Consider the following 12,979-nt stretch of genomic DNA (forward strand, 5'->3'; position numbering starts at 1 on the left):
AGGCAGCCCCCAGCCGTCTGTGTGCGTGTGTGCATCCACATAAGGGCGTGCGTCTGTTTGCACATGCCAGGAACACACTCGCAAGTCTGTGTGTTGGGTTACAGTTATGAGCAGGGATTTTGAATGACTCTTTATTTTCCAAAGCGTCTACAATCCTGTGTGATTTGACACAAAACGTCCTTTCCCCACAAATAACGCCCGTCTATCATAGGAACATTTGGAAACTGCAGAAACACACAGAATAAAATCCAAGTTCCCAGGAAGCCCAGCATGAACACCCAGACGCATTTTCTTCCCCTCTCGGAAATATTCATATACGTGCACGGCTTTTAAAAATAAAATTGGATCCTAATAAACATCCTCTTTTTCGGCCCAGTTAACAGTATAGGGTGAACCAGAAACACAGAGGGGACACCGCCCCCAGCACCACCCGGGGCCCGGGAGGGCCTCTCAGGCCCCCGCCCCACCCTGCCCCATCACACACACACTCACACACACACGTGTACATGCACATGTGCACATACACACATCACTCTTCCCTTGCCTATCACACGCATTCATTCATGCACACACACGTATGCACACTCACACATGCACAAGCACACACACACACATCACAGTATCCCCCGCCCCATCACACACACACGAGCACTCACACCCATTGCTCACACACACGTCCATCCTCACACACACTCACACACACCCACACTCATACACACACACACACACACACACCATCATCCCGGCAACCCCAGGGTGGCCCCGTTGCATGGGGACCTGGTGAGGCCTGCTGGGGGGTGGTGGGTCTGGGGAAGGGGGACTGTGTCCCCACTCTGGCCCCAAGCCTGATCTCTCCTGCACCCCCTCTGGGAGCTTGGGTATGTCCCCCACAATGGGGGGGAGGGGGAAGGGGGACAGGTGACATCTCCACTGTAACACCAGTTCTTCAGAGGGGGCAGAGGAAGGCGGGGGCCAGGACAGGACGAGAAAGCTTTCAGAGAACTCCCTGCTGATGAGTTAGGGGACACCCAGAGGGCTCTTCCCCACCCCCACCCACCTCCCATCCTGACTGGCCAGGACCTCAGTGCTGCAGGACAGGGGACCGCTGGGAGAGGCACCCAGTGCTCTGCACAGAACCAGCTGGGGTGCAGGCAATCTCCTGGCGGGCCCCGCCCAGTTGCATTTGCAGTGGTCTGTCCTCGGCCCCCACCGACCGCGTCGCACTGCCATCCCTGGCCTGGGGTCTCAGGAGGGCCCCCAGGCTGGCCTGCCCCCAGGAGGAGAGTCTGGTGCGGGTCATACTTACAAAGAAGAGCAAGTTGAAGAGGAAGAGAAAGTACTTGGTGACTTTGACACAGGCTGACCCCATCCTGCCAGTCCTGGAGCTCCCTGGGGAGAAGAGAGAAGGCATGTCGGTCAGGGCCAGGCATGGCCAGGAGGAAGGGAACAAATCTGACCGGCCTCGGTGACACGCCGGCCCCCAGATCAACCAGGCCCATCCTCACGGCAATCCTAGAGGGAGGCCCTAACACGAGGTCCTGTTTTATGGCACCCCGAGGCCCAGAGAGGTTAGAGGACTGGCCCAAAGCCACACAGCTAGGAAGTGCAGGCCCGCGGGCCATGTTTGATGTCTGACAATTAGAGTCTGGCCACTCTACTGGGCTGAAATCACGTAGGACCGTCTCAGGCTTCGGAAAGGCCCAGATGGACGCTGGTCAAGGGAGGAGCAGGGATGTCCACAGGTGGCTGGTGGAGCCTCAGAGCTGAGACCGTGGCTCACGGCACAGATCTGCAGCCCCGTCTGGGGCCCAAGGGCTGCTGGGGCTGAAGGAGAGTTCTGGCTTCTCAGAAAATGGACTGAGCGCGCCCTCCACCTTTTCCTCACAGAGAGAGCAAATACGCATTGTAGAGTATCCGGCGAATGCAGAATAACACAGATGGAACAAAAACTTTTCTCTTACCCCAGAGATAAAACCTGTCCTCATTTTAGGAGCTATACTCTCAGCATGTGTGTTTAACAGATGGTTTTAAACAAAACAGGGCTCATACGGTATAGAGTGGTTTGTAACCTGCCTTTTTCATCTCACAATCTACTATCTCTGCATGCTGATAAAATGTTCTACGATACAACTTTACATGTTGTATAGGATTCCATACTGTTGGACGTTTAACATTTTGGAGGGTGGGATTTCTCCAGAAAAGTCAAACGCAGGCAGCATTTTGCAAATAATTTCTGGAGGTTTACAGGCCCCACCAAGCTCATTCAGGAACCCCCGAGGCTCCGAGAGTTAAAGTCCCAGATACAGATACATCACAGAGCATTTAATCCATACGCTATGAGCAGACACACAGCTGTTTCACTGTTTTCCTGGGCAATACACTCGTGCTTCTGAAACACGAGCCACGCCTGGGCACGCTGGCCACGTCTGCCCGCACTGATGGAACCCAGGCCAGAGAAGGACTCAGGGAGGGAGAGGGAAGCTGGGAGCTGGCTGCCCTCACCCCCTCCCTGAAGCCATACAATCCAGGAGTAACAACAGTCCAGCTATTGGGCTCTGTGGGGCGGCAGGAGCCAGTGCCGGGCAGCTGGGGCCAGGACAGCTGGGCTGGGGGGCGGGGAAGCAGGCACTGGGCCCAGGCCTGTTCCCATGGCCCTGTGGACAGAGGTGGGGGCACAGGCCACAGTGCGGAGGGGAAGAGGGCCGAGGGGGGCTTCACCCATTCCTCCTCTTCTAAGGGTAAAAGGCAGCTCTAAGCCTTGTGAATGTCCCCTGTCCATATGGAGGCCCCCTCTGTCTTTTCTGGATATAATCATCTATCATCCTTCCCAGTACGAGCTCCGCTTTGCCTTTCTGCACCTCTAGTAATGGGGTGGAGGGCTTAGAGGGGAAGACCTACCACCTCCCAAGGGACCCAGTTCAGTTTTCTCACATCTCAATGAGAGAACATTTTCTTTGGCTGTCTTTCCGCGGGCCGGATTCGGGCACAACCTGAAGCGAAGCCGTCCAGAGAGGGAAAAGGCTATCTGGGTGGTAATGAGCGCCCTGTTACAAGTGGCATGGAAGCCAAGTCTGCATAAGGACTTGTGGGGATTCAAGCGCGACATGGGGAGACGAGACTGAATGGCCCTTCCAGGCCACCAGGGCCCAAGGCCCGGGTCTGAGACAACAGGGAGCTCGCAGCCAGAGAAATCCCGGCCTCGGCACCTCCACCAGGGGCCTATCCCAGATCCGGAGCAGGGAGAACAGGGGCTCCCCTGTGTCAGGAGGTCTAGAGATCTGAGATCCTGCACCCAGGCCTGGCCTGAGGAAGACCTGCAGGGGACAGTTCACACGAAGGGGCGTTACTGCTCTCTTCTGCCCCCTCCAAATCCACGCTTGGCCGCCCACAGGCTCTTCATGAACTTGGACAGAATGAGAAACAGCAGTGGAGGGAAGCATCTCTCGTGCAAGGGGTGTGTTTTGCATTCCTACCTGGACCTGCTTGCCTGGCTGGGTCTCCCTCAGTCAGTGACACAGGACGCCCCGAGGGGCTGACCCAGGAGAGCCCCACTCGGTTTACAGACAGACCACCACTCCACGGGAAGACTCTCACCGCGCTCTGGCAGTGGCCAAGGGCGCGAGCAGCATGCGCTGGGTTCTTGTGCAATTGGAGAAGTACGGAAACGGTCTTTGGCAACCGCTGTCTGTCTGCTTCCAGGCAGCACGGGAAGGGAGTTTCTACACACATTCCACTTCCACGCCCTCTGCTCGGGCTGGGGCGCCCGGGCAGCCGCACTGGGCTGTGGGGGCTCAGGAGAGGGCAGCCGGTGGACAAGAGTGAATTCTGGGCCCGCTGCTGAGAAAGAGCAGCCGCCAGCGAGTGGCATCGACTCCAGGCCGCCACCTGCGATTCGTGTGCCCAGAAAGGGAGGGAGGCGTCCCCATCCCTGGGGGCCGCAGCTCAGAGAGGTGAAGTAACTCGTCCAAGCCACACAGCTCCCAAGCAGGGGTGGGTTCCAGACCCCAAGATCTTTCCCCTGTGAAGCACGTGCTGTCAGAGAGTGGCCTCGAGGATATAAAGGGATCTCTGGGGATGGCCGGGACTCCCGAGTGGGCAAGAAGGAGAAGGAGCCGCTAAACTGGCCTTCGCTGCTGCCCCCGACCGAGCAACCTCGCCGGTCTCGGGCAATTGCACAAGACACTGGGCAAAGCCCTTCATGTCCTAGAAGCAAACGAAGGCACAGAAGGGTGAAGGAGCTGCCCCAAATCACTGGTATGTGGACCAGCAAGGACAGAACTCCGGCCACCTCACCCCTTAGGCCTCCCCATCCTCTCCAGGAGGCAGCTGGGGGCGGGAGAGGGAGCCAAGCAGCCCCATGACTGGCAGGCAGTTTGCCAATCCCGGCAGGCCCAGAGGCCACCTGGGAACCGTGTCAGGGAGAAGGTGCCCAGGATCAGTGGCACAGTGGGGTGGCAGCTCCAGGGCACACTGGCCAACACCCAAGGGTGCCACATCTGGGGTCACAGCTCAGGCTGAGAATGTGCCCAGGTCGCCCTGTGATGGGTGTGGCATCAACATCAGGGAGCTCCCAGAGTCGGTTTACTATCTGGCCCTTTATGGCAGAAGTTTGCTAGCCAGCACTACAGGAGGTCAAGTGGCCTATACTCAAGTGTCTGCAAGTGGCAGCAAGGGTCAGGACCACCTTCAGCTTCAGCTACTGGGGAAGAGGGAGCTGGTGGCAAGAGCTGAACGGACGGAACTGCAGTCTGGATCCTTGTGCACACTTCCTGTAAACACTGGAGGGCCTGCCCGTGCCTTCCGGAACGCATGCACGGACAGCCGATAACACAAGGGAATGACATGCGTGCACATTTTATTGGAAAATTCCAGAGCGCTCGCTGACGGGTGTCTGAGCACCCGCCAGTTTTATGTTATACTTTATAGCAGGTAGATGGACCATTTCTAAGCAACCACAATTGAAATTGACCGAATATATAATTTTACGCCAAATCAGTTTGTACAGGGAGATGACTACACTATATTCTATGAAGTCCTACTCATCACCCTTAATACTGACTTCAGAAGTCACCTCCAGGAAACCTCATCTGCTCTAGCTGGCCAGTCTCTGCCACCACAGTCACCCAGTCCCTGCCAACACACAGGCTGGTTAGCCACACTCCCTCTCTGCCTCCTTCCAATAGCAGCTCTGAGTGCCAGGACCCAACCCCAAGGCTCCTTCACTTTTCCTCAAGCCCCCTGGGTACAGGAAGTAGGACCGGGGAAGGGCTGGTGTCTTCAAGAGAACCGTGTCCGGGTTGGGTACCTGAGAATTTGCACCCATAGGGTAGGAGGCTTGGTGTGTCCCTCACCTGAGGATGGGGTGGGGGCCCTCCAGCCTGACCTTAGAACATGCGTGTCCCAGAAAGGCCTTGTGGAAACGTGTTACGAGATGTCATGGCCCCTGCGGGCCTGGAGTGAGGAAGAGCACGGTCAGTGCCGGCTCTGGCGGGACACCAGGCACCAGACTGAGCGCGGGGTGGCCCTCCCTGGGGCTGCCTCCTCACCTGTCTGACGCCGGGCTGGGACCAGAGCAGCGTTTTCTGGAGTGGCTCCTCAGAGTGAGTCCTAGGAGACGCGCTGTTAGGAACAGAAGGTTTGCTGTCACCAAGTCTGTAAAGTGCCACTTCTCCCCGAGAGCCACTGCACATGAGGCTATTAACATCCCTGAGATTGCTGGCAGCAAACGCTGCTGAACTGAAACCATTTTTCACTTAATGGCCCTCAAGGCCACACGGGGACATCTCTTGATCAGGGCCCGTGCTAAGGATTCTAAGTGCTGGGGGGCTCGGGGGCCCGGGTGGGGACGGCGTGGGCGGGGGGGGGGGGGGGGCTCCACCCAGCAGCTTCCCAGACCAAAGGCCTGAAAGCCACACCCACCTACACTTGCTCTCCCTCCTCCCTATGCATCCCACAGCCCGAAGGTGTCTCCTGTAGTCCCACACCTCACCCGGCCCAAATCCCACCCCCGCCTGGACCGGTGCGGCCCACTGCTGGTCACAGCCTCTGCCTGTCCTCCCCAGTCCCTCTCCAGCACCGCAGGAAGGGGTTTGAAAACTGTAAACCAGACCTTGTCACTCCCCTGCCTGCAGCCCCGTAACCGTGATGTAGCCAACATGTTCCCTATAAGATCCTGCCTCTTAGGGAGCAGAGGGGGCCCCCGCCTGGTTTGCCCTGCCCCCTTCCCTGTCCCCAGCACCGCACGCCTTCCCCCTCCTCTTCACTCATTCCTAAGGCCACTCTCTTCTGTGTATACCAGGCCCTGGTCCGCTCCAGAGCCTCTGTGCTGGCTGGCGGTTCCCTCAAAGCCCCCTGCTGGCTCCTCTACTTCCTCCTCCCAGAGGCCTTCCCTGAACACCTCACCTCCAGCTGAACCTCAGAATCAAAACATGCCAACATCCAGCCCCCTGTCCCTGCCCCGACCGAGCGGTCCGGGGCTCAGGTGGCGGTGAGGGGTGTCCCCTGCTGACCGTAAGGAACAGCACCCGGGACACTGGGACCTGTCACGTGGCCCGCACGTCGCGGTTGGCCGATTGGTTCACTCTGGAGCCCCCAGAGGAACGTGGCTGCTTCAGGGAGGGCTGTGTCTGTCTCATTCTCCCCGGACCCCAGGGCCTAGAGCAGCGCCTAGCACGAGCTAAGCGCCGGGAATGTATTAGCAGGGAGAAGGAAGGGAAGGCGTTGTCTGGGGAGCTCAGGAAAGATTTCTCAGAGGAGATGAGACAAACCAGCTTTGATCTTGCACCTGGAGGCTTCTGGTCCTTAAAAACGACGTTGTTGGTTTATGGGAAGGGGAGGCCACTTGCTCCCAGGAAGGGATTTTAATCTCCTCCAGGTCAGAAAAGCTGTGAGCCCTATAACTAGACGCAGATGGGCAGGCTTGTGCTTTCCCCGGGTTTCAGGGGGTCACTCGCCCTGGGAAGCTGAGCTCGTACTTGCCTCATCTCCCAGCTGGCTTAGGGCAGTGGTCTCCAACCTCGGCTGTGCATCAGAATCACTGTGGAAGCTGTACACCTTGCTGGTGCCTGCGCCCCCCTCCCAGAGATCCTGGCGGAATGGGTCTGGGGTACAGCCCAGGCATCAGGTCTTTCAAGTTTTCCGGGGGATTCTAACACGTTGAGACCCACTGCCCTAGGCCAGGCCCCCATCATGGCCTGGTCCCTCTGCTCCCAGTGCGATGCAGGCAGGCCTGGCCTCGGGGACTCTCACATGAAGCTCCCTGTCCCTCTGCTCCATCCTCAACCTCCTAGAGGCTCATGCCACCCCTCCCCCTATCCCCTCTGGGGTCATTTACCCCAGCGGCAGTATCTGTTCTGCAGAAGAGCTTCCAGATCACCGCATTTCCCCAAGGGGATGGAAAGTGCGAGAGCTCAAAAGTCCCACAGCAAGATCAAGGCAGGGCATACCGCAGAGGACTTGGACATCCCCAGGCCACCTGCTGCTGCCTGTCCCAGCTCACCTGGCCTTCCGCCTAGACAGGTATAGGACAGTCCCACGGAGGCCTTGGTTCCCACCCCCCGGGCTGCCTCCTATCAGCCACATCACCTTGGGAAACACCACAGAGCCTCTTCTTTATCAGCAGATGGGCATAGTCAACGTACCCGCCCCATAGTCAGGTTCCCGCAGAGTAGGACTCAATCCATTCTGGGCACCCCGGCCCTTCCTCCTGCCCTCCTGCCTCAATATTGCAAATCTGCACATCTTAGGCTACTGTGTGCTCTCGAGCGATCACTCTGCCAAGGCCTCAGCTTTCCCACTTGTAAAATGGACTGACTAATGGATTATGGCAAGGCTCCCATGGGCTATTATCTGTAAAGTGCCTGGCACCCAGGAAGTGTCACATAAATGCTATCAATTACAACAATGATGATTACTACCCTGAAGTTGTTGATTTCCTAACCAACAGTCCAAAGCCCTCTGGGGGGCTGGATCCAGCCTCCAAATGTATGCCTGGCCTGGAGGCCTCATGCCAGAGGGGCACTGCTGCTGCTCCCAGCAAGAGGGTAGGGGTTAAGCAGGGCAGGGCAGGGCGGGGCCGGCCAAGGAACAGGGCCTCTGCCCTGGGCGTGGGCGGAGCCTCTGTCTCTGAGCCTCTGGTGGTGCCTCGGGGGCCTGCCTGCCTGCCTGAGGCCTGGAGGTCCAGCCAGTTTGGTGAGTTGACAACCTATCTCACCTGATCTCACCTGGTGAGCAGAGAAAGCCTGGCCCTTCTGGAAGCCAGCCTATCCTGCCAGCTCTCCACCTGCAAGCTAGTCCTTAGCCACTCAGCTCTCCAGTTCTCTGGACTTTGTCCTGGTCATCCACAAAGAGAGGCTGGTCACAGGTGGCTGTGTTTGTTTTCACCTGTGGCAGGTGAGGTGCTTCCTGAAACCTTGGGTGGCTCCAGGGGCTGGCTTTTTGACCTCTGCACTATCTTAGTTTTCATTCCCTGATCTCACCTTTTGTTTTTGTTGTTGTTAAAACAGAAAAGAAAAAGTAATAGGCTGTTGCTCTGGGCAACAGGAAGATCACAAGGCCCCAGAATGTGATTAGGCTCAAGTTTCCTTTAAGACCTCAGTCTGAATCCCAGCTCTGCTTCCGACTAGCTGTGTGACCTTGCGCAAGGGAACTACTGAAGCTCTCTGAGCTCCCATCTTGTCCCTAACACGGAGGTACAAATTCCCCCACCTCTGCCATCCTGGGTCTGAAGATACTCACCCAGATCAGACCCACCCTGGAATAACGGGATCTTAGAGCCCCAAGCCCTCCCATTCATCTCACAGATCCAGGACCCAAGGCCCAGTGACAAACAGCTTCTGCCACATATCCCACGAGCCCGGGTGACAGGCTCCGACTCTCCTGAGGACCTTAACACCTGCAGCTGGGACTGATTTCTGCCATTTGGGGGAAGGCCAGGGGTACCCTAGGAACACAGGCAGCAAGCATGCCTGGCCGGGCTGTGGCCCAGGAGTCACAAACCTTATGGTTTGTATCATACCATTCATACTGTCTTTTATTTGATCTCTATAACAAACCCCACAGAGATATTGTCATACCCACTTAATAGATAAGAACCTGAGACTCAGCTGGTCAGTGACTTGCTCAAGGCCACACAGGTAAGTGGCTAAGCTCCCTCCTGTTACCTACTGCCTAAGTGAATGAAGTGGATGGTGGGGCCAGCCCATCCTACCCTTCCACACCGCTGCCTGCCTGCCCCTCATCCCACCGCAGCTCCGGGGCTGACTCTTGGCTTCCTGTCAGGAAGGAAAAGATCAGCCCCACCAATCCTGGCCGGAATGTTCTTTCAGCATCGCTGATGAGGCTGACAGATGTGGCTCTTCCTATGAAGCTCTGCTCTGAAACGCAAGCAATGAGATTGGCAGGCCATTAGCATGAAGAGGAGGCCACTCCGACAGAGGGCACAGCATCAAGAAGGTAGACACCTTGAGCCTTCCAGCCTCCCCACCCGGCACCATGCAGCCAAAGCCTCAAATTGAGGCTGAACCATAGCCTCTGACCTCTTCCTCTCCATGTCTCCCTTTCTGGACTGTCTTTTACTTTCTTAGCAGGCTACTTGGGCCCTACGCAGCCCCTACTCCCTCCCAGCGCTGGGCTCAGGGCTTATATGCTATGAATCACAGAAGGCTGCCTTTGACATCACCTACTTTGTCCCCATTTCCAGAGAGGACCATGAATCCCCACCCTTCTGGGGAATGTGTGTGTTCAGTACGTGTGGTGGGGGCAGGGAGGGGATTGGTTAGAGCCATCAGTCCTTCCCAACCTGCTTCACATAATGATACATGCAGAGAAGATTACATTATTTGTTTGGTGTCTTGAGGTGGACAGACAGAAGTACTCCTGGTCTGAGTTGACCAGCCCAGGGCTCTGTCCCCAAGGGCTAAGAAGATAACCAACCATCAACACATTGGGCACGTTCAGCACATCGGCTGGGAAGCCCAAAGTTGGAGGGAAATTTAGAACTATCTGAGAGGCTATCCAGGAGCCCCAGATGGGCCCTCAGAATTTAGCTGCCTTCTGAGGACCCCTCCCCATCCCCGTGGCAGGGGACTGAATAATGAACCAGGCCATTTCAATTCATTTGAATTGAGAGAGGCCTAAATTCCAATCCCACTTCACAGAGCTTGTGACTCTTGGCAAGTTGACTACCCACCCCGACCCTCCGTGTCCTCGTCTGAAAAAGGGGATATCAAGGCTTGGCCAGGGAAATGGTGGAGTCAGCTTACAAAACGCTCGGATGCAAGCACACGGAGATGGGGGCTGCGGGAAGAGTTAGGCGAAGGGACGCCCCTACTCACACGGCAGGAGGACAGTGTGCATGGAGCCTGTCCCTTGAGACGTAGGACACACGCAGGTTCCTACAAAACGCCCCAGGAAGGTTCCGGTGCCCGCGAACCTGGGACGGACATCAGAGGGAAGCCAGATGAGCGTTCACGCAAGCAGCTCCGAGTGAGCGGTGCTCCCCTAGCTTCAGCCCACCGCCCCCATGCCGCTCCGTGAGGCGGAGAGCGTGGCTTCGGCACCCCTGTGCTATAAGCAGGGTCTCCAGGGCTCAGGAAGGTGGTGGCACTTGCCATTGTCACATGAGCTTTGTGTTCCGGACGCGCTGACCCGGGAGTCCAGTGTCCTGCCTCCTCTGTGGCCAGAGGGGATGCCCTGCCGGGGGCCCCCAAGTGGCCGCCTCTGCTCAGAGTTTCCATCCTGTGCCCAGCCCGCTGCGGTTCCTCGAATCTCCAACTCCCGGGGTTCCTGAGCTGGACCCCGGGAGGATGAATGAGACCCCGCCCCTGCCCTCAGGGAGTGCCCAGTCTGGAGGGACACGGACATGAACATTAGCAATTACACACCAACATCATCTTAAAGCAGCACCCGGTCTCTGGCTCTCCTTTGGAGGGAAAAGTCAGGCTCTTCAGAACATACTGTCCCGTATTTAACATTCACACAAGCTCGCACTTTTTGCAGTTACTACTTAGCAGCGGGTGTGCTAAGCGCTTCACATGGCTCAGTTCACCCTTGCACTGACCCTATGAGGTGACTTCTGCTTTTAAAGCCATTTTAGGGGGAGGAGAAACTGAGGCTCGGGGTGGGAAAGGGACTTGCCCAAGGTTACACAGACCGCAAAGCTGGGAGCTAAGTCCCACCAGTCCCACCCTCTGCTGCCATCTACGCTGCCTGCAGAAACAGTTATAAATGACAGCCGACTGAAATAGCTTCGCCACGGCCCAATCCAAGTTCGCTGGGTTTTAGGCCCCAGCCTCCCAGCCAACTGAAGACATTCTGGAACCATGCTGGAGCACCAGGGACCGCCCCACACACCCACCATAGAGCCTGGGGGCAGGTGGTTAACAAAAGGTTAACCTCCAGGCCAGGGCTGGGGTTCCTAAGAGCCTGAGGCTGGCAATTAGGGAGAAGGAAGGGGATTCTCATCCGGGGACCCCACGTGGCATCAGGCATCCTCTCCCTAAGCACTGGGTTCAGGAAGAAAGAGAAAAAGCAGCAGAGATGCTACCTCCTCCAGGCAGCCTTCCCAGAACATTCTCCTGCACAGACTCTTTCAGAGTACTGTCTGGCAGCCCTAATCATCTTGGCATGAATGGTTAGGGTGGCCATCAGACAGCCACGGGGTCAACGCTGGCTCTGTCTAGTCCTGTCACTACACTTTTCGAAGCCTCACTTCCCTCATCTGTAAAATGGGCTAATACTTCATACCTCCCAAGGCTATAGTTTTCAGCATCTCTAGGCCTTAGAGGCATTTTGCCTCTAGAGATATCTGATGGGAAGAGCAAGGGACAGACACAGGGGCGGGTGAGACACAGTCCAGGAAAAGTGCTGCACACACAAGTATGGGAACTATCTCTCTCATGGGTCCTTGGGGGAAAACAGAAAAGATGGAGTTCAGGGTGGAAAGCAGGGGCAGGTCTCTAACTCCAAGCGCTCTGCGGGGATGGAGGTCTCACCGGCTGGGACCCAGCTAAGCAGCTCAGCCCAGGAGAGAAGGGAAAGGCGGGCTCTCTGCTTTTTCCTTCAATCCTTCCACTCCACTGCCTCTTCCCTTGTGTATTGGTCCCTATTTCCACCCATGAGCTTTGCCCTGGACTCTGTCTCTCCCTGTGTCCAAGACTAGCTCTCAAGTCTCCTCCTTGCGCCTCCTTAGAGCTCTGACATCCAGAATGTCCAGGGCGACCTCGCCAGCACACAGGCCCCCAGCTCCAGCAAGGGGCAGCCTGGGGAAATCCATTTCCGCGGTCAGCTGTAGGCACCAGGGCCTCCGAGCCTGCGATGAAGGGCTGTACGCCCCACGTGGCAGGTAGAGCCCAAGCCCCAGGTTCCCAGACCAGGTGGTGGCCATTCACGCAGCCCGGACACCTGCCGGCCAGGGCACAGCCTGTTATGGCTCTGTTCCCAGGGACAGGGAGCCCCGGGCCTGGGCAGAGTCAGCGAGCGTGGCTGTGCGCCTCGGCACCTCCAGGGACCTGAGCGTGGCTGCAGAGGTGCTTGGCAGGTAGGCAGAGGGAGACGGTGGGGGGTGTTGTTGGGTGGGGTAGGGGAGAGGTAAGGAAAGAGAGACGGAGAATGACAGGGAGAGGGATGGAGACAGACCCCAGGAGAAGGGAGCCTCTGGTGCACCCGGACTCCAGCCCTCTCTGGTCTCTGGTGGGAGCCGAAGGCACAACTCACCCAGGAACAAGGCCCTGCTGACCCAAGCAGGATCCAGCCCCAGGAGCCAGCCCAGCTCGGCCTCCCCCCTACTTCCCCCTCCCCACCTTCTTCTCCAGGCAATAGCCCGCCACCTCCCCTGTGGCCTCCCTGAGAGACTGGCACCCTCCATCTTCTTGCCCGCCAGCCATCAACAATGGCCCCTCCCCTCCCCAGAACATTCTCCTCAGCCTTGACCTCCCCCAGATTCTGGGAGCACCAGGCAGAGCCATGGCCGGAAACTGCC

At 57.4% G+C, this 12,979-nt stretch overlaps 1 protein-coding gene across 1 annotated transcript in view; it reads right to left on the reverse strand.

The window, feature by feature from the left end:
* CD82 (CD82 molecule) overlaps positions 1-12,979 on the reverse strand; it is a 48,424-nt gene that overhangs the window by 22,313 nt on the left and 13,132 nt on the right. The window contains exons 2-3 of the mRNA XM_039226746.1: positions 5,547-5,619; positions 1,307-1,389 (exon numbers count right to left, since the gene is read on the reverse strand). Coding sequence (XP_039082677.1) covers positions 1,307-1,369 — 63 coding nt within the window. The 5' untranslated portion in view covers positions 1,370-1,389; positions 5,547-5,619. The remainder of the gene's footprint in view (positions 1-1,306; positions 1,390-5,546; positions 5,620-12,979) is intronic.

This window comes from Hyaena hyaena, unplaced genomic scaffold (assembly GCF_003009895.1).
Source record: "Hyaena hyaena isolate Hyena2069 unplaced genomic scaffold, ASM300989v1 scaffold_23, whole genome shotgun sequence".
NCBI lineage: Eukaryota > Metazoa > Chordata > Mammalia > Carnivora > Hyaenidae > Hyaena > Hyaena hyaena.